Source organism: Lygodium microphyllum, chromosome 21, assembly GCF_053477565.2.
Source record: "Lygodium microphyllum isolate KBCC chromosome 21, Lygodium_microphyllum_v1.1.10, whole genome shotgun sequence".
NCBI classification, from domain to species: Eukaryota; Viridiplantae; Streptophyta; class Polypodiopsida; order Schizaeales; family Lygodiaceae; genus Lygodium; species Lygodium microphyllum.
In genome coordinates, this window is record NC_141155.1 from 46,661,763 (window position 1) to 46,688,753 (window position 26,991).

General features: G+C 41.4%; 1 protein-coding gene across 2 annotated transcripts in view; it reads left to right on the forward strand.

Annotated features, from left to right (window-relative positions):
• The first annotated feature begins 719 nt into the window (after positions 1-719).
• The window catches only part of LOC148017964 (protein IQ-DOMAIN 5-like), a 52,680-nt gene continuing 26,408 nt past the window's right edge, over positions 720-26,991 (forward strand). Inside the window, exons 1-4 of one of the 2 annotated variants that reach the window (XM_087661210.1) lie at positions 720-888; positions 4,954-5,056; positions 5,541-5,753; positions 5,883-6,107. In XM_087661210.1, the coding sequence (XP_087517336.1) occupies positions 4,982-5,056; positions 5,541-5,753; positions 5,883-6,107 (513 nt within the window). In that variant the 5' untranslated portion in view covers positions 720-888; positions 4,954-4,981. Of the gene's footprint in view, positions 889-4,953; positions 5,057-5,537; positions 5,754-5,882; positions 6,108-26,991 lie in introns of both variants that reach the window. The other variant, XM_087661209.1, reaches the window with a different exon arrangement.

Below are 26,991 nucleotides of genomic sequence, written 5' to 3' on the forward strand. Positions count from 1 at the left end.
TATGTATTACCTTTATTGAGTTGTCTTTAGGTGGAAAAGTGTTGCCCATGTGTAAAAGTGTCATTGAGAGATAGATGTGGGGACTCAAGTTGAGTAGCAAACATGGAGTATTTGTTGGTTGTAGGAGAGGGGCTTGCCACCTAATTGAGAATAACCACCCAGCTAACTCAACAAATAGGACAATAAAAATAGGCTTCTCAAGGGCCAAGTGGAAATTGTCAAATTCTATAGTCATTGTCAGTTGTGTATATGTTAGGGCTTTCTAAGACCTTGTGTATACATAGGTAACAAGTCCAGGGAGGGAATCCTTAGGTTAGTGATTGGAAAACCATTGTTATAGGAAACATACACATTTCCTCATTACCCAAAAAACATTAAGGAGAAACCTAATGAACTCATATGATTACCCAAAAAAGCATATGGCTAAATAATTCATATGATTATAGTTATCTAGTGGGGTGGCTATAGGGTTCTAAAATATGTAAAATTGCTAGACAAAACTTGTTGATTACACTACTTTTAGTGAGGGGGCTACACTGCTACATCACTTCCAAATTCAAAGGGAACAAAGAGTGCTAGCATGGACTTCACAAGGGACCCCCATAGTGTGTGCAGTTTTGAAGTAGGTACCTTAATTATGGGCTAAAGTTAAGCTAAAAACAATAAAATATGGAATAACAAATGATTGCTTAGCTACTTCCATTCTCTCTCTCTCTCTCTCTCTCTCTCTCTCAAAAGGCCTTTTCTTACTCAATACAAGCTAGCTGCAGCTGGCTGTGAGAGAATAGTGAGAGTGAAGGGCACAGACATTGATGACAGGGAAGGATTTTCGAATGGGCAGATGTAAAGCTTAAGCATTCCCCAATCCTCTCCTGGAACAGAACCTCGGTAAGCTTCTGCTCCCATCGCCTCCGTGGCACAGACGGTTAGGTTTCTCATTTTGAGCCAAATTCATTGGTTGGATCACTGCATCAAGAGACCCCCAATATGCCCCTTTGAAGTCCTGGCTGCTGTTGTTTTTGCTCAGTTTGAGCTGTGTCGCCTTGTATGGGGTTGAGCATCTGTGCCTGGAGACATGATGATCAGAAGGGCCCTAATCTCACATAATACTTGATCCAGTGTCCTTCCCCTGCAGTCCGAATCTGATCCGACATTCAATAATTTAATGAACAACCCATGCATCTCAATGAAGGAAGTATCAAGAGCTTGTGGCAGCAACAAATTGCTCGTTCTTTAAATGGCTTATATTGGCTATCCAACCCTGCATATTGTATGCATAAAGTTAGTTAGCTTGACTATGGCGATCGAGATACAGTTTTGCTAAACTTTGCTTAACTTGTAGTAAGTTTTACTATATCTTGGGAACTTTGGCAATGACAGCTGGCTAAACAAGAAAAGGTTTGTGGTGAGACCAAGTTTATGTGCAACCGGCAGTGCAGAGGATGAGTGATAGACTGTCAATGCTTACCTTGCAGTTCTTGAAAGTAGACACCTGGATGGTGCTGCTCATGCAGTAATGCTAGAAACATTGATTTAATGCTAGAAATCCATATTCCATGCTTCATCTGCTAAATGATAAGTCTGGAGTGTCTCTCTCTCAAAATCAGTGAGATTTTGTTCATTAGTGTTTGATGAAGTCATCAGCTGCACAGACGGCTTGCAGTCAATCAAGTAAAGCAGCTAGGAAGCAATACCACTGACCAGTTTCCGAGTTAGATTCTTGAATGTGTGCCATGAATCTATATTTCCTTCTTCACTATTGGTTTTTGTGCGCACTTTCTCCTCACTTGACCTGTCAAACTATCATTTCAGTCTTTTCTGCATCTAGTCTCTCCTAACAATCCATGAGTGAATGGATGTGTCGAGCCAAATAAAACACATAATGTGTGCTGGGTCCATGTTGCAATATCCTAAATCTTGGACGTGTTAGATGTAATAATGCTGACTAAAGACCAGACTTGGCAGAGATTGGAAGTCCTATGAGGTATTATGTTAAAGGAGAACCAGGACACAGGTCTTTCTCTCTTTGGAGAGCCATAAGATTATGGGATTAAGCCTTTTGGTGCAAAATATGTCTGCACCCTTGAAGAGCATGCATGGGCTATGATGGAAGATGTAGTGCCTGGAGACTGGTTTAGTGTGGATGGACTGTCATATAGAGAGGTGATATTGTCATGTGTGCCCCCAACTACGGCATCATGTTGGTGTCTTGTTGCAACCTACCAAAGTTTGGAGCTCTTGATTTATGATTGCATGCTTATTGAAGATATCATGGCCACCCAAGCCTCAACATGATGGCACAGAAGAGGAAGATGTGGACTCTGGTGAAAGAAGCGAATGCTGCCACGTGCAAAGGCACAGGGTTTGGTCACATGTTTTGTGCCCTGAGGGGGGCGGATGGTGGTGGTTTCAGTGCAAAGTTGGTAGGTGATGAAGAGGATCAAGATACGGCATACTTGGTTGCAGTGTAGTGGAAGAGGGCATGATCACTTAGAGAGTGGCTAGACCTGAGCTAGTGGTGAGGACAGTGCAGAATCAAATTTCTTGAAGAGTAGTAGGAATTTATTCATCATCAATAGAAAGTGTATGTAATGTAAAGTGTATGTAATGTCTGAAGCCAGCTCAGCATTTATGCTGGGTTGCAAAGTGTCCACCAGTAGGGGATGGGGGTGCCTAAGTAGTGGTGAGTTGGTCCTTCTGAGCATCCAAGGCGTGAACTAAACATAACTCTGCATTGCTTCTGTGAATTTCAACGTTGATATAGGTTCTGAAACTCCATAAACTGGCACAGAGGTGCTATGAACCATTGTCTGGTTTGTTGGAGGAAGAAGGACCAAGGTGCTCTGTACTGGGAATGTCTGTACAATCTGATGGTTTAGAACTTGAGAATCCTGTGGTGAGGGCATCATTGTGGGGAGGCCATAATTTTTCTGTCTTATGCAATTTCAAGGCATCATCTAGAACTTGATCATCTATACAGAAGGATGCCCTACCACGATAGTGTTATGTCTAGGCCCACATATCATGTTGCAACTTCCTCATATCATTAAGTGCTGGACACATTTGAGCCTTGCATAACTGCTTTTCTTCACTAGGTTTGCTGCCTTTATCTTGATATTGTTGGCGACAAGGCTTGGCAGATTGTACCTCTTTCCATATATTGGCTGCTTACCATTTGCCATAATGTTGCAATATCCTGTGCATTGTATGCAGAAAGCTATGCCAGGTTACATCCATCCATGATTGGGAAGTGGATAATCTTCAGGTGACAAATTCATTTATAAAACAGACCATTATGGAGCATTATCAGACCACTGATTAGGAAAGTCAGTCTGCATGTGACATGTAAACAATTATTCTGGTCACATTTATTTGTTATCTCTAGCCCAAGAGGAGGTAACTGGTGTTATGCTTGTATATTTCTTTACATCAGAAATGGTCTGTTCCAGAAACACACAAGCACTCAAATGACAACAGTTTGTATGCAAATATATATGATTTGTCACTAGCATTGTCACCAGGCTTTGGCTAGTTATTGAAACTGCCACATAAATTTATGGAAAAGCATTTGGACAGGCAGGCATTGTTTCAATGTTTGCAGCTCTGTCAGATTGCCGCCCTAACTGCTGAGGTCTGGAAAGCATAGGCTGAACCAAATTTATACACCTACACTAGACGTTGCAGGACCAGCCATCTGCCCTGTACTCAATGTACACAGTGCCAGCCTAAAATATCATTTCCTGCAAAGCGATCTATATGCCTTGCTAAATAAATGCCAATTATGCTCAGGCGCACATAACATCTTGACTCTAGTGTGTAACTTCAAAACAGCCTCTGGCTTGCTTATATAACAGAGGCCCTGTAGAATGTATGTAATGCACTTGAAGTTAGCATCCATTGACATGGAGGGGGATATTGCTATCTTATGCTACTATTTACCAAAAGACCAGCCATATGCAAGCCTTTTTGCAGCAAATCAGCCCATAATGTGCTCATTGTGCAAATGCTGATTATACTCTTGCACATTTATAGCATCTTGACTCTATTCTGTACCTTCAAGACATCCTCTGGTTGTTTATGTTATAGAGGCCCAGTAGAATGTAGTGAGCAAACTTGAAGTTGGCAGCCATTGGCATTCACAGGGGTACTGGCATCCTGTGCTATGATCTAAATTTTACCAAAAGACCAGCCATATGCAAACCCTTTCACAACAAATCAACCCACAATGTGCTTATTGTTGAACCTTGTAACGCGATAGAATATTTGGCAGCTAGAGGTGTAAATGCTGATTAGGAGAGTCTTCCTGAATTGGCTTGCAAGATATCTGCCAAATGACCTTCATCTGCTTTTCCTGAAGTCTTATCCTTTTCACATTGCTTAAAGGAAAAATGCTGAATCTGAATTGCAGTGTGATTCGTGAATAATGCTGCCCTTATGCTGATGTGTACAAAGAGAACAACCATTCACCTCTTATAGCTGTGGTAAGGCTGGAGGGTGGCCCACAAGCCAACAGGAGGGGATCTAATTGGAGGTGATGAAGCGTGATGGTGGATTTTCTATAAAGTAAACATATATGCCTCATTGCCTAGCTATGGTGAGATTCCTTGAGAGTTTTCATGATTAGTTCCCAGACTTTTGGGATGGAGTTGGAGATCATGTTGGCCCTGGTGGTGCATCACCCATAATATTGCATAGGAACCCACTTATGATTAATTTTGTAAACAAGCAGATAGAATGTGCAAGATGCTGAAAAAACAATTTGGATCATCATCACCACTTAGTAATTCTTGTGAAGTATATCCCTTGTGCAAATTGGAACATATTGTATCTGCTCATATATCAATACATGTTTGTTGGCTTGATATGGTTGTCATGCCTTTGCTGTTTCATAATGAAAGAGGGAAGGTTGGATGAATGACTGTATCACACGTTTGCATTGTCTCTCTTTTGCAGATTTGTTGCTGCAGATTCAACGGGTTCCATGGGGAAATCAAAAAATTGGTTAAAGAGGATTGTGAATAGGAGGAGGGGCTCACATGCTGAGACTGATACAGATGTGAGCTAGATCTCCTTTTCTTAACCAGGATTTTTATTAGGATTATTTTTAAATCTGGATGCTAGTGATAAGGGATGTTTATCATTGGAAATAGTTTTTTCTTTTAAAAGTCGATAGCTGCTTTAAGTATGTAAGATGCATTCCTCTAACTGACTGCATAGAATTTGATGTTTTGAAACTGTTTCAGAAGACTTGTTTTGGTAAATTATTGCAGTCTAGCTTCTCTACCGATAATAGTAACTTTTGGGTTACCTTCTTTTCTAGCTTGTTGCCCGGTAGCAACCCTAAAGCTGAGGAATAAAATTACTGTTTTCAAATATTTTCAACAGCAACTGTCTCAAAACAGTTAGTTATGTAAATAGATGCATTTGCAATTTGAGATTTTAGAGAACTTCAAATGTACTATACTGCTGTTTTGCAACACGCTGTAACATTAACATGGATGGCAATACTGCACTTATTTTCTTCATTTTCAAATCAGAAGGTGTCACCCAATGAGAAGAATGGTAGATGGAGTCTTTGGAAGTCTCATCATGTCAGTGACAATGGATCAAAGCCTGTGGAGGATAACAGCGACAAGTCCAGAGAAAATTCTATCTTAGTTACTAGTCGCGAAACTGATGAAGTTCAGATTAATGATGCTGCTCGCAAAGAGCAGGCAGCTATTTGCATCCAAACGGCCTTCCGTGCGTTTTTGGTATGCAACACTGTGAGCTTTTAATGTTAAATTAGGAGTGTCAGACTTTATTCAATTTCGAAGGATGATGCTGTGAGCACTTCTGTCAGCTTTGTTTTTCCCTTGAGCTGATGCTTGAATGCGTAACAGGCCAGAAGGGCACTTCGTGCTTTGAAAGGTCTTGTGCGATTACAAGCGGCCATCAGTGGGCATGGTGTCCGCAAGCAGGCAACTGGAACTTTGCGTTGCATCCAGACTTTTGTACGGGTACAGGCTCGGGTTCGTACACATCGTGTGCTTAAAAGTAGAGAGGCTCAAGGCGCTCCTCCCAAACTTCCTGGACAGACAATTGAATCCCAGTCTACAGATTCTATGGTATACATATTATGTTTTATGAACAAATCTTTATTTGCAGTAGCCTTACAGATTTTTTGTTTGCATTTTTCTTTGTAAAGATGATGTTTGTGAGAGTTTTGATAAGATGCATGGTTCCAATTATTTCTATATTCAAGTATTGTTGTCATGAAGGATGTTCATAGTGATTTTTTATTCCAAAGGCCGAAACTTGATGATATTAGTAAAGAGTCTGAGGCATCTGTTATCTACTGACTTATCCATCATTACCAAAGATAAGAGATCTACTTGGGCAACTCAAGGTAGACCTACTTACAATAGCTTTTGTGAATAAAAAACTCAATACTTTCTGTAGATCATCATGCATTGGACATATATAGTGAGGCTCCAACAGAAAAGAAACACTTCTGCCCCAGTACCTGAAACGTCCTTATGATGGGTCCAAATGCTCTCTATATATGCTGACGCAAGCACACTGATGGATGTTATGTGTTAGCGAAGTCCTACTACATTATATGTTTTCTTACAAACAGTACTTTTACACTTTGCCATAGTATTTGCTAGATTTGCCCTTTTTTTACTGATTTGAGGCCTGTGGGAGGGACAATGCCAATACTTAATCCTATGTGCGCTTTTCTAGCTCTGGCGTAGAAAAAGTGGAAAAGCAAGTTGCATCAAACACATTTTGATGCAATGCACATTTTTGCCCCTTTAACACTTTGTATGGTTTGCATACATCATGATTATGTTAAGAAATACCCTAACACAAAAACATAAACAGAAACCGTACGACAAAAAGATAAAAGAACATAGTTAGGGTTAGGGTAACTCAGAGACAATGAACACAGTGAATAGATGAAGTGATATGACTACTGAATAATATGGTGCTCATGCAGCAAACACACTATGCAGTGAATGAATACTGAACCTCGAACTCCTGTATCTCAAGGATCAAGGCAGGGATAATGAGTTGGAGAGTGTGTCGTACTCCGAACGGATCGAATTGCAGCAAGGCAGCCCCCGGATGTCGAACACCAGCAAATGCAGCAATGAGAAGCTGGATTTGATGCAGACAACAGTGAGGAGATAGAAATACTAAAAACGTAGGCAGCAGGTGAGAGGAAGACTAAAAACGTAGGCAGCAGGTGAGAGATAAACTCTAAACGCAGGCATGACAGCCTGCAGGAGAGAGAGAGACTGAAAACGTAGGCAGCAGGACTGTGATGACGTGGCAGGTTGTTCGGCAGCAGGTCTATACAGGAACAGTAGTCGCCTGATTGAAATCAGCTCCAAACTGCATAAAGAGGGCTGGAAATCAGGTGCCAATTGATGGAGATAGCAATGGACAGCTTTGGCTGAGATGTCCTTCGCGAACGGGGTGTGGCAGCAAGCTGAAACACTTGAAATCTGCAAAAACGAGATTAAGGGAAGAGTGGAGGGCTGGCTGCCAATTTATAGAAAATTAGGGTTCTAGATCCTCTCCTACTTAACTCTCTCGATCTACTCTCCATTTTAGGGTTTTGGCTAAAATAAGCCTAAAATAATCATGTTTTGGGGTTGCTTAAGTGACTAAGTGCATTTCTTAGCACAACACCCCCTCTCAGGCCCAAAACAGGGCTAGAAAAGTAGGTCAGCCTAAATTTTGATTTATCCCAAGGCGTCCCATCCCAAAGTAGCCAGGGCATCGGACAAAGAGTGCGCGTCGGTTGCCCAGTGGCCTACCAAGTCTACATAGGTGATGGCTATCTTACCAAGGGAGCCCAAGTGATCACCCCAGAGAGGCCAGGGTATCGGACCAAGGGTGCAAAAGAAGTACAGTGCGCCATTCAAGGCAATAGTGGATGTTGGCCCACAAAGATCAACATGAATCAATCTAAGAGATGTCTCAACTCTATGAGAGGACTGCTGAGGAAATGGGGTATGGTGTTGCTTTCCGAACTGACAAGCTTTACAGACATCTCGAGCAAGCTTTAGGCGTGAAAGGTCCTCAACCAGCTTACGGCGTGACAACTCATAAAGTGAGTCATAACCAAGATGCGCTAAGCGAAAATGCCAAAGACGCTCATTGTTCGTAGGCTTTCTAGAGATGGCTAAGGCCTGGAAGCTATGGAACACGGAGCCCTCGGCTGTCGGCTCGGTCAGAAAGTGTGTCATGTGGTGTAGGCCATTACGCTGTACCTCACTGCGAGCAATCACTAAACCAGTCAGAGAGTCAAGCATCTCGACTGTGGTTGCTGTAAAGAAAACCGCTCGCTCCAACTGGCAAAGCTGCTAAGCAAATAACAATTCACCCCAAGTTGAGGGACATGATATACATTGTCTAGCGTAGCTAGATCCAGACCCTTCTCAGTGGCAAAAGTGACGCAACCTTGTGCTTGAATCTTGACCGAGGAGTTGTTTCCTATGCACACTTGCCCGGTTGCAGGGGCTTGGGTACGGAAGATGCCCTTGATAGGAGTCATGTGATGTATAGCTCCACTGTTCATAATCCAAACAGGAGTTGAAGTGCTTGGCTGTGTCGAGTGGGTCTCTGTGGTAACGTTGTCGGGAGGCAACTCACAGATATGGATGAGACTTGCATCTGATGTCTATGGAGACGATGTGGGCCTCTGCAGACTAGTCAGACAAGCCCTCTGGAGTTGAGAATGTTGTCGACTGAGATAGCTGTGTGGTGACAGTGTAAGTCTGACCTTTAAATTACCCCTTGCCATCACCTTGCCTTCCCTGCAGGGGATTGCCCGATTGAGGGATAGGGGTCTGAGACTTAGGTTTTGGTGCTGTGCCTCTTGCCTTTAATCGACACTCGTTGTCAAAATGGCCAGCCTTTTGACAATGTTGACAATACCTATTCTTTTTAGGTACATTTTGCCACCCAGGTTTGAGAGATTGGGATGTTCCTTGTGATTCCCTGGATTGATTTTGATTTTGATTTTGAGTTTGAGTGGAGGTTTGGTTTTGTTTTCCCTTCCCTTGTTGCCCTTTCTGAGAATGAGTAACAAGAGCCCCCTTTGAAGAGAAATTCATATGAAATTGATCGAATAACCATGCGTAACGCAACAACTGACACTTAAATTCATAGAATGTAGACATGGTAGGTTTTGAAATTATGCCTTCCACAAAATTGAAGGATTTCCTAGGGAGTTTGTTTAGGAACAATGTGGCCTGATCGTCAGAGGACTTAGGAGTCCTGGTAGTGGAGAATTCAGTAAGGAGACGCCGAAACTTAGCCAACTTGACTTTCAAGTCATCCCGGTCAGTGATTTTGAAAAGCTGAAACTCATGGTCAAGATTAATATGATAGGTGCTATCCTAAGCCGCATAGCGGTCAGCCAAGTGTACCCATCGGTCCGACGCTAAGTCAAAATGCTGAAGCTGAGAATGAAACTCAGGCATTAAGCCCTACATCAACTCGACAATAGTGGAGGCATTCCTAGCCTTCCATGAGCGGACAATCTCGTATGGAATAAGTGCGGAATTGGATTGGGGTTTCAACCCCTGCACAAGATCCCATAGGTTTTGGGAGCCAAGGACATGTCTCATCAAGTTCGACCAAGTAGTAAAGTTTGACTCGTTAAAGCGAGTCGTCATTAAATGCATGCTTGCAGAAGACGAGCTAGAACCATGAGGTGTCGAGTAGGTAGGATAAGATGGATGTGGGGGATAAGATTGTGAAGAGTAAGATGGTGGAGGTGGACGTGTCTGATAAGAAGAAGGAAGAGGAGGAAAAGATGGGTAGGCAAAAGTAGGTTGTGAGTGTCCAATGAGTGTCGATTGAGGCGGAGGCATTGGAACATGAATGTTTCCATAAGGTGCCGGTGTATGTGAAGGCACTGGGACATGGAAGCCCTGTCCAAAGTGAGGCTGGGGCACAACAGTATGACCAGAAGGTTCACTAGGGAAAGCCATGGAGGCAAACTATGGAGTCAATTGATCCACACTCGGGAGAGATTGGGGGGGATACCTAGGCTGCAATGATTTTAAAAGTGTGTGTGAAGTAGGTGAAACACCACCCGGCAGAGATAAGGATGAGGTCCTAAAGGATGTACCTATGTTTTCATAACCCCCCAGTGTGATATGTAGTGCAACATAAGGTGTATGAAATGGAAAAGTGAATGGTGTGAATGGAATTGAAGCAGCGGATGAATGTGGTGGGATGGGTGGGTTTTGAAAATGAGGTGTAGATGCATTTTGTTTATTTTTATCATTTAATGATTGGAAATGAAAATGTGAAGATGACGATGCACCATGCATGAAAAAAAAAGGAACACCAAATTCATTCTGATTTTGTGAAGTAGACTGAAAAGAAGGAAGGCTAGAAGAAGAGGTACCTGGCTTTTTCTTATAATCCCTATGACGTGTGTTAACATACAAGAATTGGTCCTCAAGAGGACCTTTTCCATAGTCAACAGACTGTACTTTTTCTTCCACATGATCTTTACCAGAATATTGCAAAGCAAAATAAGTAAAAGAAGAAGGCACAAAAGATGAATCTAACGTACCTTGCATTGGAGTGGATGAAATAAATGAATATACTCTGGATCTTGTTTTCCAATAGGGGGGCCTATCCCTGATGGAGGTCTCGACGGCCCTGCAACATCATCAGACTTACGCGTAAAATCTGAAGAGAGATTCATGCATACCTTCATTTAGGAGATTTTCTTGAAGGGCAATCCTTCGATTGAGCTCCTCAATCTTCTTTCATCTATAAGCTATAATTAGTTTATATTCTTCAGAGGTTAGCTTGCCTAGCTGTTCTTCCGCGTAATCAGAAGTGCCATCCACCATGTCGAAACTTTGTGGAGCAAGCTGATCAGTCCACTCTTGCTCGGTTCTCGGCATAGTTGGACTTGGAGATTGAATTGGTGTTGTTGTGTTCGAAGTCATTTGAATCTACTGTTGTTCTTGCTTCTTGTGTAGAGCTTTCAGATCAAAGGCCTAGGTTTCTCAGAGAATACCAGGCTTTGATACCATGTTAAGAAATACCCTAACACAGAAACATAAACAAAAACAGTACGGCAAAGCACAGAGTGATAAAAGAACACAATTAGGGTTGGAGTAACTCAAAGATAATGAACACAGTGAATAAATGAAGTGATAACTATTGAATAATACAATGCTCATGCAACAAACACACTATGCAATGAATGAATATGAACCTTGAACTCCTGTATCTGAAGGATCAAGGCAGGGGTAATGAGTTGGAGAGTGTGTCGTACTCCGAATGGATCTCGAATCGCAGCAAGGCAGCCTTCGGATGTCGAACACCAGCAGACACAGCAGTGAGAAGTTGGATCTGATGCAGACAACAGTGAGGAGAGAGAAATACTAATAACACAGGCAGTAGGTGAGAGACTAAAAACGCAAGCAGTAGGTGAGACTAAAAACGCAGGCAGGATAGCCTGTAGGAGAGAGAAAGACTAAAAACGTAGGCAGCAGGTGAGAGAAAGACTAAAAACGTAAGCAGGACAGCTTGTAGGAGAGAGAAAGACTAAAAAGTAGGCAGCAGGACTGTGATGACGTGGCAGGTTGTATGGCAGCAGGTCTGCATAGGAACAACAGTCGCCTGATTGAAATCAGTTCCTAAGTGTGTGAAGAGGGCTGGAAATCAGGCGCCAACTGATGGAGACAGCAATGGATAACTTCGGCTAAGATGTCCTTTGCGAATGGGATGTGGGCAGCAAGTTGAAACACCTGAAATTTGCAAAAACGAGCTTAAGGGAACAGTGGAGGGCTAGTTGCCAATTTATAGAAAATTAGGGTTCTAGATCCTCTCCCACTTAACTCTCTCGATCCGCTCCCCATTTTAGGGTTTTGGCTAAAATAAGCCTAAAATAAGTATGTTTGGGGCTGTTTAAGTGACTAAGTGCATTTCTTAGTACAACAGATTAGTGTAGTGCACCTATGATATGGCTGTTGAGATTTATGCAATCACACTCCTAAGACAACCTCTTTGTATGGAGCAGTAGGGCAAGGGACATGTAATAGCTTAGGAGAAGTGGCCTTTATCCCATTGTACTTTGTACTTTTAGTCTTGTCTCTCTCCACTCAAGATTGTGTTTATGAGTTCAAGCTAATCTATCTTGGAACCTAATTCACTCTAGTAACAATTAGTGTGTCGAGTCTCAATCATCATGTTTCTTATCATTGACTTTTGTCCTCCATAGCTAAACCTTGCTCAAGGATCCGTGATTCTCAACATGGTATCAGAGCCACGGTGAGCTTGATTTAGCTCCACACACCGCTCTTCCAACTCTCCACACGACCTCGGTTCAACTTAGCTTCAGCATAAGTCTTTTTCTCCTCACTCTATCTTCACTCTACCTCTCTTGACTGCTATACCAATAGTACTTACCTGCCTTGGAGCTCTTGGATCTCTCCATCCAAGTAAGATCTTAACTGGCTTTCTTTTGGGGAGTTGTTCCTTGACTCGGGGCGCAACTTCTTGTTACAGTCTGTGCCATCTACACGCAGCGTCTAGCTACCTTAGGGCTTTTCAAGGTAATGCTATGGGCTCTCTCGACAATTTGAGGTCAAATAGTATATTGTGGGAGCTGCTATATCAAAAAAACCAATCAAGCCCATGAAATACTAAAGGGCAACCGTAGCCATTTTTACCCAAGCTCATTTTTCACTCCATTTTCTCTCCTATCAGCTTACTCAAGTGTGAGCCACTTTGATCCATTGGGTCATTGAAGTTCCAATAAGATTGCTACATCAAATCAACAAGGAGGGGAAGATTTCAACCATCAAAGTTGAACATTAAGCTCAACAAGCGTAGTATCTTTTGATACTTATTAGTGCTTCTTGGCACGTGTGTCTCTTGACATATCGAAGTAACTCATTTGCTGGTTTGACCTGAGATTTTTTTGTGCTGATTTACTGCTGCTCCTACCATCTAGTATGGAGAAAGATTCACCGTCATCCCGCTTTAAAGGAACGGGCTTTCACACTTGGCAGACAAGGATCAAGTTGATCCTGATGAAGAATGGCCTTTGGTCAACAACTAGTGGCCAAGAGAAGAAACCCAAAGATGTTGCTCTTGCAATAGTATGGCAAAAGAATGATGACAAGGCCCAAGCGATCATCAAGCTTGAGCTTGATGGCAGTTATATCCACCATGTAGACACATGTGATACATCTCATGCCACTTGGGAACAGTTAATACATTGTTTGGTGCCCAATCTAAATCTTCAAAATATGGATTGTTGATTGAGTTTTTTAGGTTGGATATGAAGGTTAATACATCCCTTGCAACTCACCTTAATTATATGGAAAGTTTGCTAACTCAACTTACAAGGATTAGCCCAAAAATGAAAGCAAACATATGCATTGAAGTCTTACTCAAGAGCCTTTCTCTATACATCTCATGCGACTCGAGAACAGTTGTCGGGAGGAATAGTTGGACACATTGTTTGGTGCCCAATCTAAATCTTCAAAATATGGATTGTTGATTGAGTTTTTCAGGTTGGACATGAAGGTTAATACATCCCTTGCAACTCACCTTAATTATATGGAAAGTCTGCTAACTCAACTTACAAGGATTAACTTAAAAATGGAAGCAAATATATGCATTGGAGTCTTACTCAAGAGTCTTTCTCTAGAATTTGGTAATGTTTCCATCACACTAATTAATATGCAAAATCCAAAGCTAATAGACATCAAAGCATCACTCCTTAAGGAAGAGAAGATGCTCAAAGATAAAAAGGAAGCAAGCACTTCAAAGAAAGAACAGGTTCTCTATGTCAATAAAACAAGTACAAAGAGAAGAAATACATTGCCTGTGACTTTTGTAAAAGAATGGGACACATTGAATAATTTTGTAATGCCAGGAAAAGATCACAGAAGGCCTACCTAGCAACTACCTCTTGGGTGTAAAGGCCCTTTACGCTCTCCCGTATATCTTTCGTGTATATATTACTTTACACATGTAAACTCACCCTAGCGGGTGTAAGTGTATCGCACCCTAAGTATAAATACATTCTTTTATTCTTTGTGTACCAAATTGGTACACACCTATTTGTCGACTCTCACTCTCACACTCAAGCTCCTGTTGCATCTCGATTGACGTGTGTGTTCTCTGTCTCTGTCTCTGTCTCTCTCTCTCTCTCTCTCTCTCTCTCTCTCTCTACTGCTTGTACTCATCAAACTCGTATTAGAGCTGATGGTCCACATGGGCAGCGACAGTCTTCAAGCCCAGGTGGCTGACGGTGGTCAGCTAGACGAGACTTGCACGCAGCCATCAGTGGACGAGACTTGCGCGTAACCACTAGTGGACAAGACTTGCACGCAGCACGACAATTGACATGACTGATGAAGGCCATGTGGCGGGCGATAGGATATGGAGGCCACTCGATTGATGGGTCGCACGACTGGCATGCGGGGCTGGACGGACTGACGAAGGCGTGTGTGGCGGGCGACAGGATTGATGAAGGCCAAGTCGACGGGGGTCAGGGCTGACAGGAGCTAGATGGGAAGCAGGTCAATGATCCTTTTTAATAAATTTGAAAATTTCAGTTTTTATTCCTTCTCTTCTAGGTGTTCACATGCATAAGCACAGATCATAAATCTCTGCAAATTTGCCCTTGGAAATTTGGGGCTTTTCCAGGTTTGGTGCCTGCCACATACTTTAGTGACTCTAGACTCCATAAATTGTAGACATTGAGTGCATGGGTCTCGAAAATTTTGGGGATTTTCAGGTGCAAGTGAAATTTTTGCTCGATTGAGCCAACTCCTTTTGATTTTGTGCACTCTTGGATTTCGAAGTTGGGGCTTTTGCAGAATTTGTAAAATTTCTGCAACGTTTCTCTACATTTGATGCTCGAGAACATGAATTGATGCAATTGAGACAGTTTTATTGTAAAAATTTTGGGGCTTTTCACATTGGTGATGTGTTTTGAGTTGATTTGAGGATGGATAGTAAATGTTTTGAGTTGATTTGGGAGTTGTCATTAATGCAAATGTATCAGATTCAATTTGTATATATGCTGTAATCATTACTTGAGACTGAAATTGCAACTAAACATCTGCTTCTTGGACACCTTGGAAGTACAAGAGTGTGTACTTGCTATTACATTCAACAACCTTGCTATTGGCTAAAAGCATTCAGCCCTTTATTGCAGTTGTTTATTGCTGAAGATCATTGGTAGTGTATCTATATTTGATACAAAGAATCTCTTTGAGATTCATAAATTTGATGGCAATGGTTTTGATCTTTGGAAAGATTGTATGCACGGTATACTCTTTTTAAAGGATTGTGATGATGCTTTAGCAGAACATAAGCGTGTTGCTTTGTCAGATGAGGATTGGGCTAAAATGAATAAAAAGGCCATTACTTACATTAAAATGGTAATTACAGATGATATCTTGGTTGATATAAAGGGGCTCAATGCTGCCTATGTAGTTTGGGAGAAACTCAAGGCTACTTATGAGAATATAACTCTTGTCAATCAGGTATATCTCATGTGAAAGTTGGTCAACTTGAAGCTTGATGAGTCTAAGCCTACCTCAGAGCATTTGAATGCTTTCACTGGTATTTTGAGCCAGCTACAAGATGTAGGCTCGCCAACTTTTGATCCTAAATTGAGGGCTATCTTCTTGCTCATAACCTGCCCGATTCATGGGAAGCATTGGTTGTGTCATTTAGCAATAACCCCAACTTGACATTTGATGGTGTGTGTGGTTCTATTCTCAATGAAGAGATTAGACGCAAGGCAAGTGGGAAAAACAATGAATTAACCTACAATGTAAACGGAAGAACTAAAAAAAGACCTAATGCTGCAAATAAGAAAAAAAATCGCAGTAAAAGCAAGGAAAAACAACAAGATATAACTTGTTATCAATGTGGTGGCAAAGGGCATAAAAGGCCCAATTGTAAGTACTTTAAAGGGGAACAAGAATGCAAGAAGCAACCTAATGCAAAAAGCAAAAGGAATGGAAAGGATGGCAGCTCTACCCCTAAAGAGACAGAAAAAGCAAATGTGGTATCTAGTGTTGTTATTGAGGAGATAGAAGAGGATAAAGATGTTGATTTGCTGGTTGCATTTTCAGATCCACATGCTATGATAGTGGAGGATATGTATAGCACTAAAACGGATGTGATAAATGCTTTGTTGTTGACTCATGATGGTTTGTCACAATCATGGATTGTTACAGTGGTGCTTCATTTCATGTAACTCCATCTTTGGAGTGTTTTTCTTCCTATGTAGAAGGTAACCTTGGAAAAGTCTACCTTGGTAACAATCATGCATGTGATATTGAAGAAATGGGCAACATACACTTGGCCCTTGAAAATGATTAAGAATTGATCCTTCATGATGTTAGTGTTGAGAAACCCTTCACCCTTCACCCACAGTTTGTGTTTTTGTGTTTTTGCGTTTTGCGTTTAGGGTTTGCAGCCCCAAAAAGGGGCGCCATCCAAGACTGACTATGCCTATTTATAGGCCACTCTCTCAATCATTCTTTAAGGTTGATTCATTCAGTCCGTCACCTCTTCTCTCTAGCCTCTCCACTACCCTCACACCCCTTTAGCAGAACATTGCGGTTCGTGGTTCGTGGCTATCTTCATCATCTTCCTTGTGCTACGGCGCCCTTGTTCCCTTATATCACATTCACTCCATGATTCAGGTCTTCATCATTCCATTCATCACAGTTTCTTCTCTCTTCCCTTCTCTTCTCCATGTTTGCTGAGTTCACTCTGTGTTCCTCCCCGCAAACCCTACTGTCTTGCTGGTATGCCATCTTTTGACATGGTATCAGAGCTGGATCTGCTCACCTAGCAACGAAGATCCTCCACTCTAGTGAAGGCAAAGATCGGCGGTGGGTTCGGCATCCACTTCTCTTCTTCTTCCGCTTCATCAAAATCTCGTTTTTGCAGGTTTCAGGTGTTTTCAGCTTGCTGCCCACACCCCTTTTGCGGAGGACATCGTAGTCTTAGCTGTCCCTTGCTGTCATCTATATTCTGGCGCCTGTTTCCAGCCTTCCACTCATAATTTGCAGCTGTTTACAGTAGAGCGACTATTGTTGATCACTCTCCATTCAGAAAACAATCTCGTTTTTGCAGATTTCAGGTATTTCAGCTTGCTGTCCACACTCCGATGGGGAGAACATTGCGGTCCAAGCTGGCCATTGTTGTCTATAACAGTCTGGTGCCTGTTTCCAACCTACCATACACTGTTTGGAGCTGATTTCAGCATGTTGATTGCTACTGTTGGCTTCACTTCGTTTTTAGTCTTTCTCTCTCCTCATTAGAGAAGACAAAGACCGGTGGTGGGTTTGGCATCAACATCTGATTTCTCTACTATTTCCGCTACGCATTGGGAGATATCCTTTTTCTCTCTCCCATCCTCCCTTATCCAGTTTACCGCACCAGTACCATGGCGTCTCCCCAAATAGATTGACCTTCTACTGGGTGCTCCTATTGCGGCATGAACGGTCATCTCACCGAAGACTGTCGACATCGACCTTTGCTCCCCACCCCTTCGGAGTATATGCGTCTTCCACTGCACACTCCTTGTGCCATCTCTCTTTTTGGGCCACCAAGATCGTTCTGCATCGGCTATCAGAGTATCATGCTCAAGGCAATAAGCCGCACCCAACGTGCACTAAGTCCTTTTGAGCACATGGAGGCTCTAGGACCTTATGAGGCAGTAAGCCCTCCTGGAGACCACCCCACTGCGCAGAGGTTTCCCCCACCCACTTTCTGGTACAGTGGCTTCCATGGCCCACATCTCATCCACAATCCACTCTCCTGAGAGCTTGCGACTGTTCCCCACCCTTGGCTCATCCGGAGCCTTCTCCTTCCCCACCCTCTTCCACTCAAGTTCGAGAGGCTACTTCTAGGTACTTTTCGGCTTCTTTTTCGAGCCCCAAATACCTTCTTTGGCATGACCAACGGCACTACCTTCGTTATCAAATGCTTTGCAGTCTGTGAGCCATGAGTGGTTGGATTCCCTTTCTCTCTCAGACTAGGATTCAAAGGGGGACTCCTACTTCTACTCCTTCCGATTCAGAGAGGGACCCTATGTGACATGAAGTTCTTCACATACCATCACCTTTCACTTTCGAGGAGTGTCTTTCCTTTGAGCAGTCATTTTCTCTACTCATACCCAGGATCTAGAGGATCTACCTAGATAGAGATCCTTGGGTCTTCAGCAGTGACTTGGTGGCTAGGCTTTCGTATTCCTTCCAGCATGGAGTCATAGAGCTAGTGGCTTCTCTCCCGAGGTTGAGTTTTGGGTTCTACGGCTCATCTTGTCTCCTGATTATCTTCAAAGGTCTCCTTTCAGGTGGTATTCTCAGATTATAGGGTGGATCTTCTTCGTCCCTTGGTCAGCATGAAGCCACCTCTCGAGATTGAATACGGGCATATCCTTGTGGTTCTCGGCACCACACAAAGTCCGACATTTCTCCTATGCATTGCATGTTTTCATCATCTTTGTACTAGGGCACTTGGGCAAGTGAACAATTTTCACACGAGAGACACTGTCCAAGTGGCACCTGCTGCATGAGCATTCTTCAGCATGTAGCATTGTAACTCCACCTCACTCTTCTCTTGTTTCCCTTTTTGGGCCTGAGAGGGGGTATTGAGAAACCCTTCACCCGCAGTTTGCATTTTTGTGTTTTTGCATTTTTGCGTTTTGCGTTTAGAACCGGTTTGTAGCCCCAAAAAGGAGCGCCATCCTAGACTGACTGTGCCTATTTATAAACCACTCTCTTACTCATTCTTTACGGCTGATTCATTCAGTCCGTCACCTCTTCTCTCTAGCCTCTCCACTACCCTCACATCCCTTTAGGAGGATATTGCGGTCCGTGGTTCATGGCTGTCTTCATAATCTTCCTTGTGCTACGACACTCTTGTTCCCTTGTATCACATTCACTCCATGATTCAGGTCTTCATCATTCCATTCATCACAGTTTCTTCTCTCTTCCCTTCTCTTCTCCATGTTTACTGAGTTCACTCTGTGTTCCTCCTCGCAAACCCTACTGTCTCGCTAGTATGTCATCTTTTGACAGTTCGGTATGTTTCTAGCATCAAGAAGAGTTTACTTTTTGTTGGGCAGCTAGGCATCAAAGGTTACTTCACGACTTTTGGTGGTGGAATGTGGAAGATACAGAAAGGGTCAATGCTAGTTACTAGAGGTGGTAAAAAAGGGACTCTATATTATCTCTATTGCAAGGCACTCCTTGGAAAGGTTGTTGCAGTTGTTGAAGTGTAGTTACACATGGAGTTATGGCACAAGTGTCTTAGACACATGAGCCAAAAGGGTTTGCAGACACTTTCTTCACTTGGAAGAGTTGATGTGAAAAACTCAAAGCTTGATTTTTGTGATGATTGTGTTTTGGGTAAACATGTTAAGAGTCCATACTCTCATGGAGCCTCTAGAAAGGCATGTATCTTGGATTTAGTCCATTCTAATGTATGCACCGTGCCAATAAAAATTGATAGTGGTTTTTGTTATTTTGTGTCTTTTATTGGTGACCGTTCTAGAAAACTATATGTTTACTTAAGCAGAAAAGTGAGGCATTGGATGCTTTTAAAAGGTTTAATGCATTTGTTAGTACTCAAAAGGGTTTAAAATTAAAATGCATAAGAATAGAATTCAATAAATTTTGTGATACAAATGAGATTAAAAGGGAGCTTACCGCTCCTTGAGCGAATGAATTGTATGTAATGTGAGAAGATTCGGTGCATGCTGTCCACAGCTTATCTCCCGTAATTGTTTTGGGTGGAGGCACTTAAAACCGTGGTACATATTTGCAACTGATCTCCACACCGTGCACTTAAAAGTGACACTCCTGAAGAGGTTTGGTCTGGCAAACCTGCTTTATATGATCACTTAAGAGTCTTTGGTTGCGAATGCTATGTACACATACCTATTGATAGTAGAATCAAACTTGACATGAAATCTCATAGAGGCATCTTCTTGGTTTATGGAGATGAGGGTGATCAACTTGTCCTCAACAGCCAATGCAATACATCATTATTTCCAGCCACCATTGACTAACTTGATGCAAAAGTTGCCCACAAAACTAATATACATACCAATGTGGAAACTCTTATATATACAAGCACATTAGTGCATGATGTTGGCAACTAGATACAAGAGATGGCAGCTCTTGATCTTCTAGTGATGTCATGTGCTGCCATATCATTAGTGCGGTCATCATAGGTGTTGCCATGTGCTACCATTGTTGAGAAACACGGATCCTTGTAGCTACGGAGGAAGGAAGTCAATGACAAGAAGCATGATGACTGAGACTAGACACACTAACTGTTACTCCAGTGAATTAGGTTCCAAGATAGATTAGCTTGGACTCATAAACACAATCTTAAGTAGAGAGAGATAAGATTGAAAGTACAAATTACAATAGCATTCATATTCAAATGATTGTCAAATATACTCTTTTATAGTTGCAAGTTTATACCACTTTTCTCCATTGTGCCTTTGGGATCTCCTAAGTTGTTGCATGTTCCTTGCCCTACTGCTCTATACAAAGAGGCTGTCTTAGGAGTGTGATTGCATAAATCTCAACACCCCTCCACAATCACAATCATTAAAAAGCACTGAGTATACAGAGGTTGTCATGAATAAAATGTTGCTAAGTGTAGACATGGAAAAACCAACCATATTAAGCTAGAGGCTGTGACAAGGCCTCACTAAGTGTGTAGAGGCTATAGTGCACATGTTATGTAAGGGTTACAAAGCTTATGATCAAAGTATTAATGTAAATACATATAAGGCTTAAAAAAGTCGGTCTAAATAGTGGGGAATAGAAGGACTGATGAGACTTGTTCTTGTGCTCTTAAGTATCTTCTTCTTCTTCTTTATGGTCTTCTTTTTCTTTGGCAATGATAAGTAGGAGCACACACACACACACACACACACACACACACACACACACACACACACACACACAGAGCACATGTCAATCAAGGTACAGCAAGAGCTTGAGTGTGAGAGTGAGAGTCGACAGATAGGTGTATATCAGTGTGGTACGCACAAAGAATAAAAGAATGTATTTATACCTAGGGTATGGTACACTTACACCCGCTAGGGTGAGTTCACATGTGTAAAGTAATATATACACTAGAGATACACGAGAGAGTGTAAAGGGCCTTTACACCCAACAGCCTCCCACTTAAAGGTCCTAAGCGAACCTTTAATTGACTCCCACAAGTCTAATGCAATGCTCATGTGGAGCCTCTGCAAGACTTTTAGTGAGAACATCTGCAAGGTTATCCTGTGATTTGATCTTAGTCAGTGTGACTAGACGAAGTACCTTGCTGATGTACCTTTCTTATGAGAGAAATAAGAGCTGTTGCTCTCTATCTCATGTCATACGCATGCCATGCGTTCAGCTGCACCTAAATCCTTCATGGAAAAGGCGGAATTCAGCTGTCTTTTCAATGCATTAATCTGGCTTTTATGCTTACTAGCAATAAGCAGATCATCCACATAAAGCACAAGTATACGAAGGCTTCCATCATCAGCCTTTTTAATATATAAGCAGTGATCTGCACTACGTTTGTTTAAATTCACGTGAGAGCACGAAGGCATTAAACTTTTTATACCATTGTCTAGAAGCCTCTTTCAAACCATACAAGCTTCTTTTAAGCTTACATACCAAATGCTCCTTTCCTTGTATAACAAAACCTTTGGGCTGTTTTATGTACAACTCTTCGTCCAAATCACCATGCAAGAATGCAATTCTAACATCCATTTGATCAAGTTCAAGGTCCATAGATACTACAATGGCAAATAACACTTGAAGAGTGGTCATTTTGACAAGAAGAGAATACACTTCCTAAAGATCAATACCCTCCTTTTGTGTATAGCCCTTAGCCACAAGTCTAGCTTTGTATTTGGGTTTGCCATCTACACATTTGATTTTATAGATCCATTTGTTAGGAGTGGCATTCCTATCCTTGGGCAATGTAACCAAATTCCAAGTATCATTCTGATACAAGGACTTCATTTCTTCCTGCATAGCTAGCTCCCACTTTTTCTTCAATTCACATGATAGAGCCTCTTTATACGTAAGAGGCTCACCTTCATCTGTGAGCAAAATGTAATCCAAAGAAGGATCAAATCTTTATATAGGTCTTCTAACATGTATAGACCTTACCCAATGATTTGTGTTATCAGGTAATGGATCCACATCCAAGGGAATGTCAATGACCTCATTGTTTGGCTGCTGAACTACATGTTCAGGTTGCTGTAATACAATTTCAGGCTGTTGTAATTCATTCTCAGCATCAATAATGATACACTGATTGTCATAATCAACATCAAAAGGAGCTAAATTTTCAATGGCTGATGGCTGTTCAAGTGACTGATCATGCTGAAATGTAACTTTTTTTTTGTCTAAGTCATTAGATGTGACATTTTTCAGCAGCTTTGACTCATTAAATACCACATCAAGCTCCGTAGCACCTTTTTTGTGCATAGAACCCAAGCTTTGTAGCCCATGTCCTACTGATCACTGACACTCCTCTGTGAGCATAGGCATGAATGAAACCCAACAAAAACTCTCCTAAATTAGTTGCGAAAGAGGCTAAGAAGAAAGCTGCTAGTATGGCTCTTATAAATACTCCTCCTTCTACCTCGGAATTTGCAAATGTTATGCAGGATACATAATGGGCATTTAGTGTGCAATGTAGTTATGATCTTTCTTTACATAATTATTAGATGCTTGTTGTGGATTCAGATGTATAGTACTATGATAGTGGTGCCACAAGGCATATTACTTCTCTATGTAGCTTGTTCACTTCTCTTGAGCATATCTCCAAGAGCAGTACTATGACATGTGCTAATAACTTATCTTATCCCGCCAAAGGAGTTGGAGAAATTGTGTTGATTGTGATTAATGACAATACTTTTACACTTATAGATGCTTTGTATATACCAGGGATAAAGAATTTGTTGTCAGTTTTTGCATTTGGCGAGATTGGCTTGATTGTGAAGTTTGTTGATGATAGATGTATAGTTCATGATCTCTCTTATGGTGATATGATTATTGTATCCAGTTTACTATGCTGTGAGTGTATAAGCTCAATATTTATGGGAAATATATGAAAGACATGGCATACGTTGTTGCAGACCTGTAAATAGTATCAAATGCAAAACTTTGGTATGCGTATTTTGGTCATTTGAATTTTGCTAGTTTGTTGCGTTTGTAGAAATCTGATATGGAAAATGTGCCTACTCTTGACGTATGGGAAATGCATGGAAGACATGGTATATGGTGTCATAGATTTCTTTTTGATATACAATGCATGTCCTGACAAATTGCTCAACATTGTATCTCAAAGAAGGTTAATAAAAGAAATGTTTCATTGCTTTAATTGTAGCATCAATACTTCTGTACCGTACATTAGGAGAAGCATAACTCTCAATCATCACCTTAGGTCTCAATTACTTTGTGACACATAGCCGTCCATGTATCATTAGAAAACTCTCTCTAAGCTTAAAGTTCTCATGGTTTGGCCATTGCAAAGTTGATTATATGTATTCACAAAATTTGAATCGGCAGCATACTGATCTTTTGTAGTATTCAATTCTGTGTGATATGCCATAGTGACAGTCAAAATCTGAGACCTACGTGACAATGCATCAACCACCACATTCTTTAATGCTATTGATCTATTGTAGCATTCAATTCTGTGCGATATACCACAGTGGTCGAAATTTGAGGCTTATGTGACAATGCATCAGCCACCACCACATTCATTTTCTCATGTATGTGTATGATTTGAAAGTAAAATATGCATAATAAGTTATCCCATCTCATGCATTTATGAAATAGCTTAGTATGTGTCAAAAAGTAGTGCAATGGTTCATAGTCCGTTTGTAAAAAAATACCCTAATGCAAACACAAATAAAAGCATATAACAAAGCATAAAGTCAATACAAAACATGGTTAGGATGAGGGTAGCTTAAGACAATGAACACACTGAATGAAAAAGTAAATGAATATTGAATATACAATGCTCATGTAGAAAACAAACCATGCAGGGAATGAATGCTGAACCTCGAACTCTTGTGTTTGGAGAAGTGAGACAAAGGTAATGAGTTGAAGAGTTGTGTACTTGATAGATCTCGAAATGTAGCAAGGCTGCCTTCAAGATGTCAGACACTAGCTAACACAACAAGGATGATGCCGGATTAGTGTGACAGACAGAGGAGAGAGAAAACAAATAAACATAGCCATTGATGATAATGTGGTAGGTTGATGGTAGCAAAACATAGGTTTGATAATGTGGGCAGGTTGACGGCAGCTAAAACGCAAGTTTGATGATGTGGCAGTTTGTATAGCAGTAGGGCCTAGGGGATTATAAGTGCAGCAGTTTAGCAGGGCATCAATTGTAGATGATGTGGTTGATGTGGAAGGTGAGAGAACAACAAGGCGGAGGTTGGAAGCAGGTGCGAGACTAATGTAGACAGTAATGCGTAGCTTTGGATGAGATCTTCTCTGCAAATGGGGTATTGGCAGCGAAGCTAGAGGGCTTGAAATTTGTAAAAACGAGTTTGAAAGTGAATGGAGAGTAGCATGCCTATTTATAGAAAGTTTCAGGACCTTGTACTATGCATAATTTAAAACTCTTGAACTGTAGAAAGTTTCAGGACCTTATAGTGTGCATCATTCAAAACTCTTGAACTGTGCATCAATTTAGGGTTTTGATTAATTAAGCATTTTTGGGGCATCCCTCTTAGGCCCAAAAATTAATCTAGAAAGGAAGGCCAATCCAGTTTTTTGAGTGTTTAAGTTTATATGTGTTTTTACACCAAGGTGTTCCACTCCAAAGTAGCGAGGACATTGAACAAAAGGTGCACGGTGGCTGCCAAGTGGCCTACCAAGACTACAAAGGTGATGGTATCTTACCAAGGGAGTCCAAGTGGTCACCTCAGAGAGGCTAGGTCATCGGACAAAGGGTGTACGTTGGTTGCCCAGTGGCCCACCAAGTCTTGCAAAGGGGGATGGAACCACACTGAATTGGTTTTATGTTTTTGTTTTTTTTTTTGGGTGTTTTTGTGGGGGGTGATTAGATAATGAATGTTACAGAAAGGGGAGGTGGCGGATGATTAACGGATAGGAGATAAATAGCTATACTCAAAGGCTTTCATAAAATAAGCAGGCTATCCCTACCACTATTGGATGTCGATGAAGAAGGAATGGATTAGTGGAGTGTGTAGCAGATTTGGGAGGTATATGGAGAGGCAAAAAAGATGGGTCGAAAGCAAGCTAGCAAGGCTAAGCAAGCAAGAGAGAATGTCTTAGAGATTGCTATGTGCAATGTTGCGAATATGGTGGATCCAGAGTCAACCACTCAGAAAGATTGAAAAGGATAAATGCGCATAGATGCATGTTTACATGAAGAGAATGCCAATACAGTGGAGTTATGGAAAGGGAGATGCAAGAGTGATTATGCTCATGCAAAATGCTATGTAACAGTGCCACTTGGACAGTGCCCTCGCAGAGAAATTGTTCACTTGTCCAAGTGTCCTTTTACAATCATGTAATCTTTACAGTGCGGATGAAGATATAATGTTTAAACATATACAATAATACAATGTCTGAATCAAAATCTGTAAGCATCATCATTGTCACTGTCAAGAGAAGAAGTCATCCCCTCTCAAAGTGGAGGGGAAAGCCGTAGATAGCCTCTCTCACCATTGGACAATGGAAGAAGAAGTAAGTACCCCTTTGTCCCCAAGATGTTGATTCGATGGAGAAAGGAGTAGCACCCAAAGAAGAAGAGCGAGATACATGTCTAGCTGAAAACTTGTGAAAAGACTAGCTTCCAAGGTGGCCTCCAAAGATTCAGCTTTCTACCTATTTGAGTGATCGCAAATGCATAAAAAGTTTTAAAAACAGCAAACACGTGACTTTTCTTTTTGAACAGATAAACCCAAATCTTCCTAGAACAATCATCAATAAAAGAAACAAAATATGCAACACCACCCAATGATTTCACGGGTATACTACATACATTAGAATGCATTAAGTCCAAGACATTGGACTTACGAGAGACACCAGAGCAAAATAAAACTTTTATTTGCTTTCCAAACTGACAGTCATTACAAAAGTCAAGTTTAGAGTCTTTTCCATCAACCCTCTTCAAAGCAGTAAGGACATCAAGTTCTTTCTGGCTCATATGGCCTAATCTTTTATGCCACAACTCCAAATGACAACCAATTTTAGCAACTGCAAGGAACTTGCCATTCAAAGCTTTACAGTGCAAACAATACAAAGGTGCTCTTCTTGGTTCCTTTTGCAATCAACATGGAACCCTTTTTCAATTTCCCCAAACCACCACCAAACAATGTAGTGTAACCATGCAAGTCAAGCTGACCAATAAATAGTAAAGTCTTTTTGATGCCAGACACATATTTGACATCTTTCAACACAAGCTCTTGCCCATTATCTAAAGACAAGTATACAGTGCCTATCCCATCAATGTTGCAAGCATGGTTATCTCTAAGGTACACTTTTCCATAACTGCCGGCATTGAACATAGCAAAATAATCCAAACAAGGAGTTACATGGAAAGGAGCACCAGAGTCTACAATCCAAGTCTGAGTGACACCATTATCGACTGACAAAAGTGTATCAATCACATCAGCCTTGGTAATCTACATATCTTGCATGTGACATACAAGGGCATCATAATCAACTGCACATAATACATCAGCTTGTGTATCTGAGAGCTCCTCTATGACTACGCTGGAGGCCACATTGGCCTTTTCCTTGCCTTTGGCTTCCTTAGATGCATTTGTCTTATCCTCTTTCTTCTTTTTGTCTCCTGCATTCTTCTTTCTCTCTTGTTTCTTCTTGTAGTACCTGCAATCAGGCTTCTTGTGGCCCTTCCAACCACAGTGATAGCAAGTAATGCCACTCTTTTTCT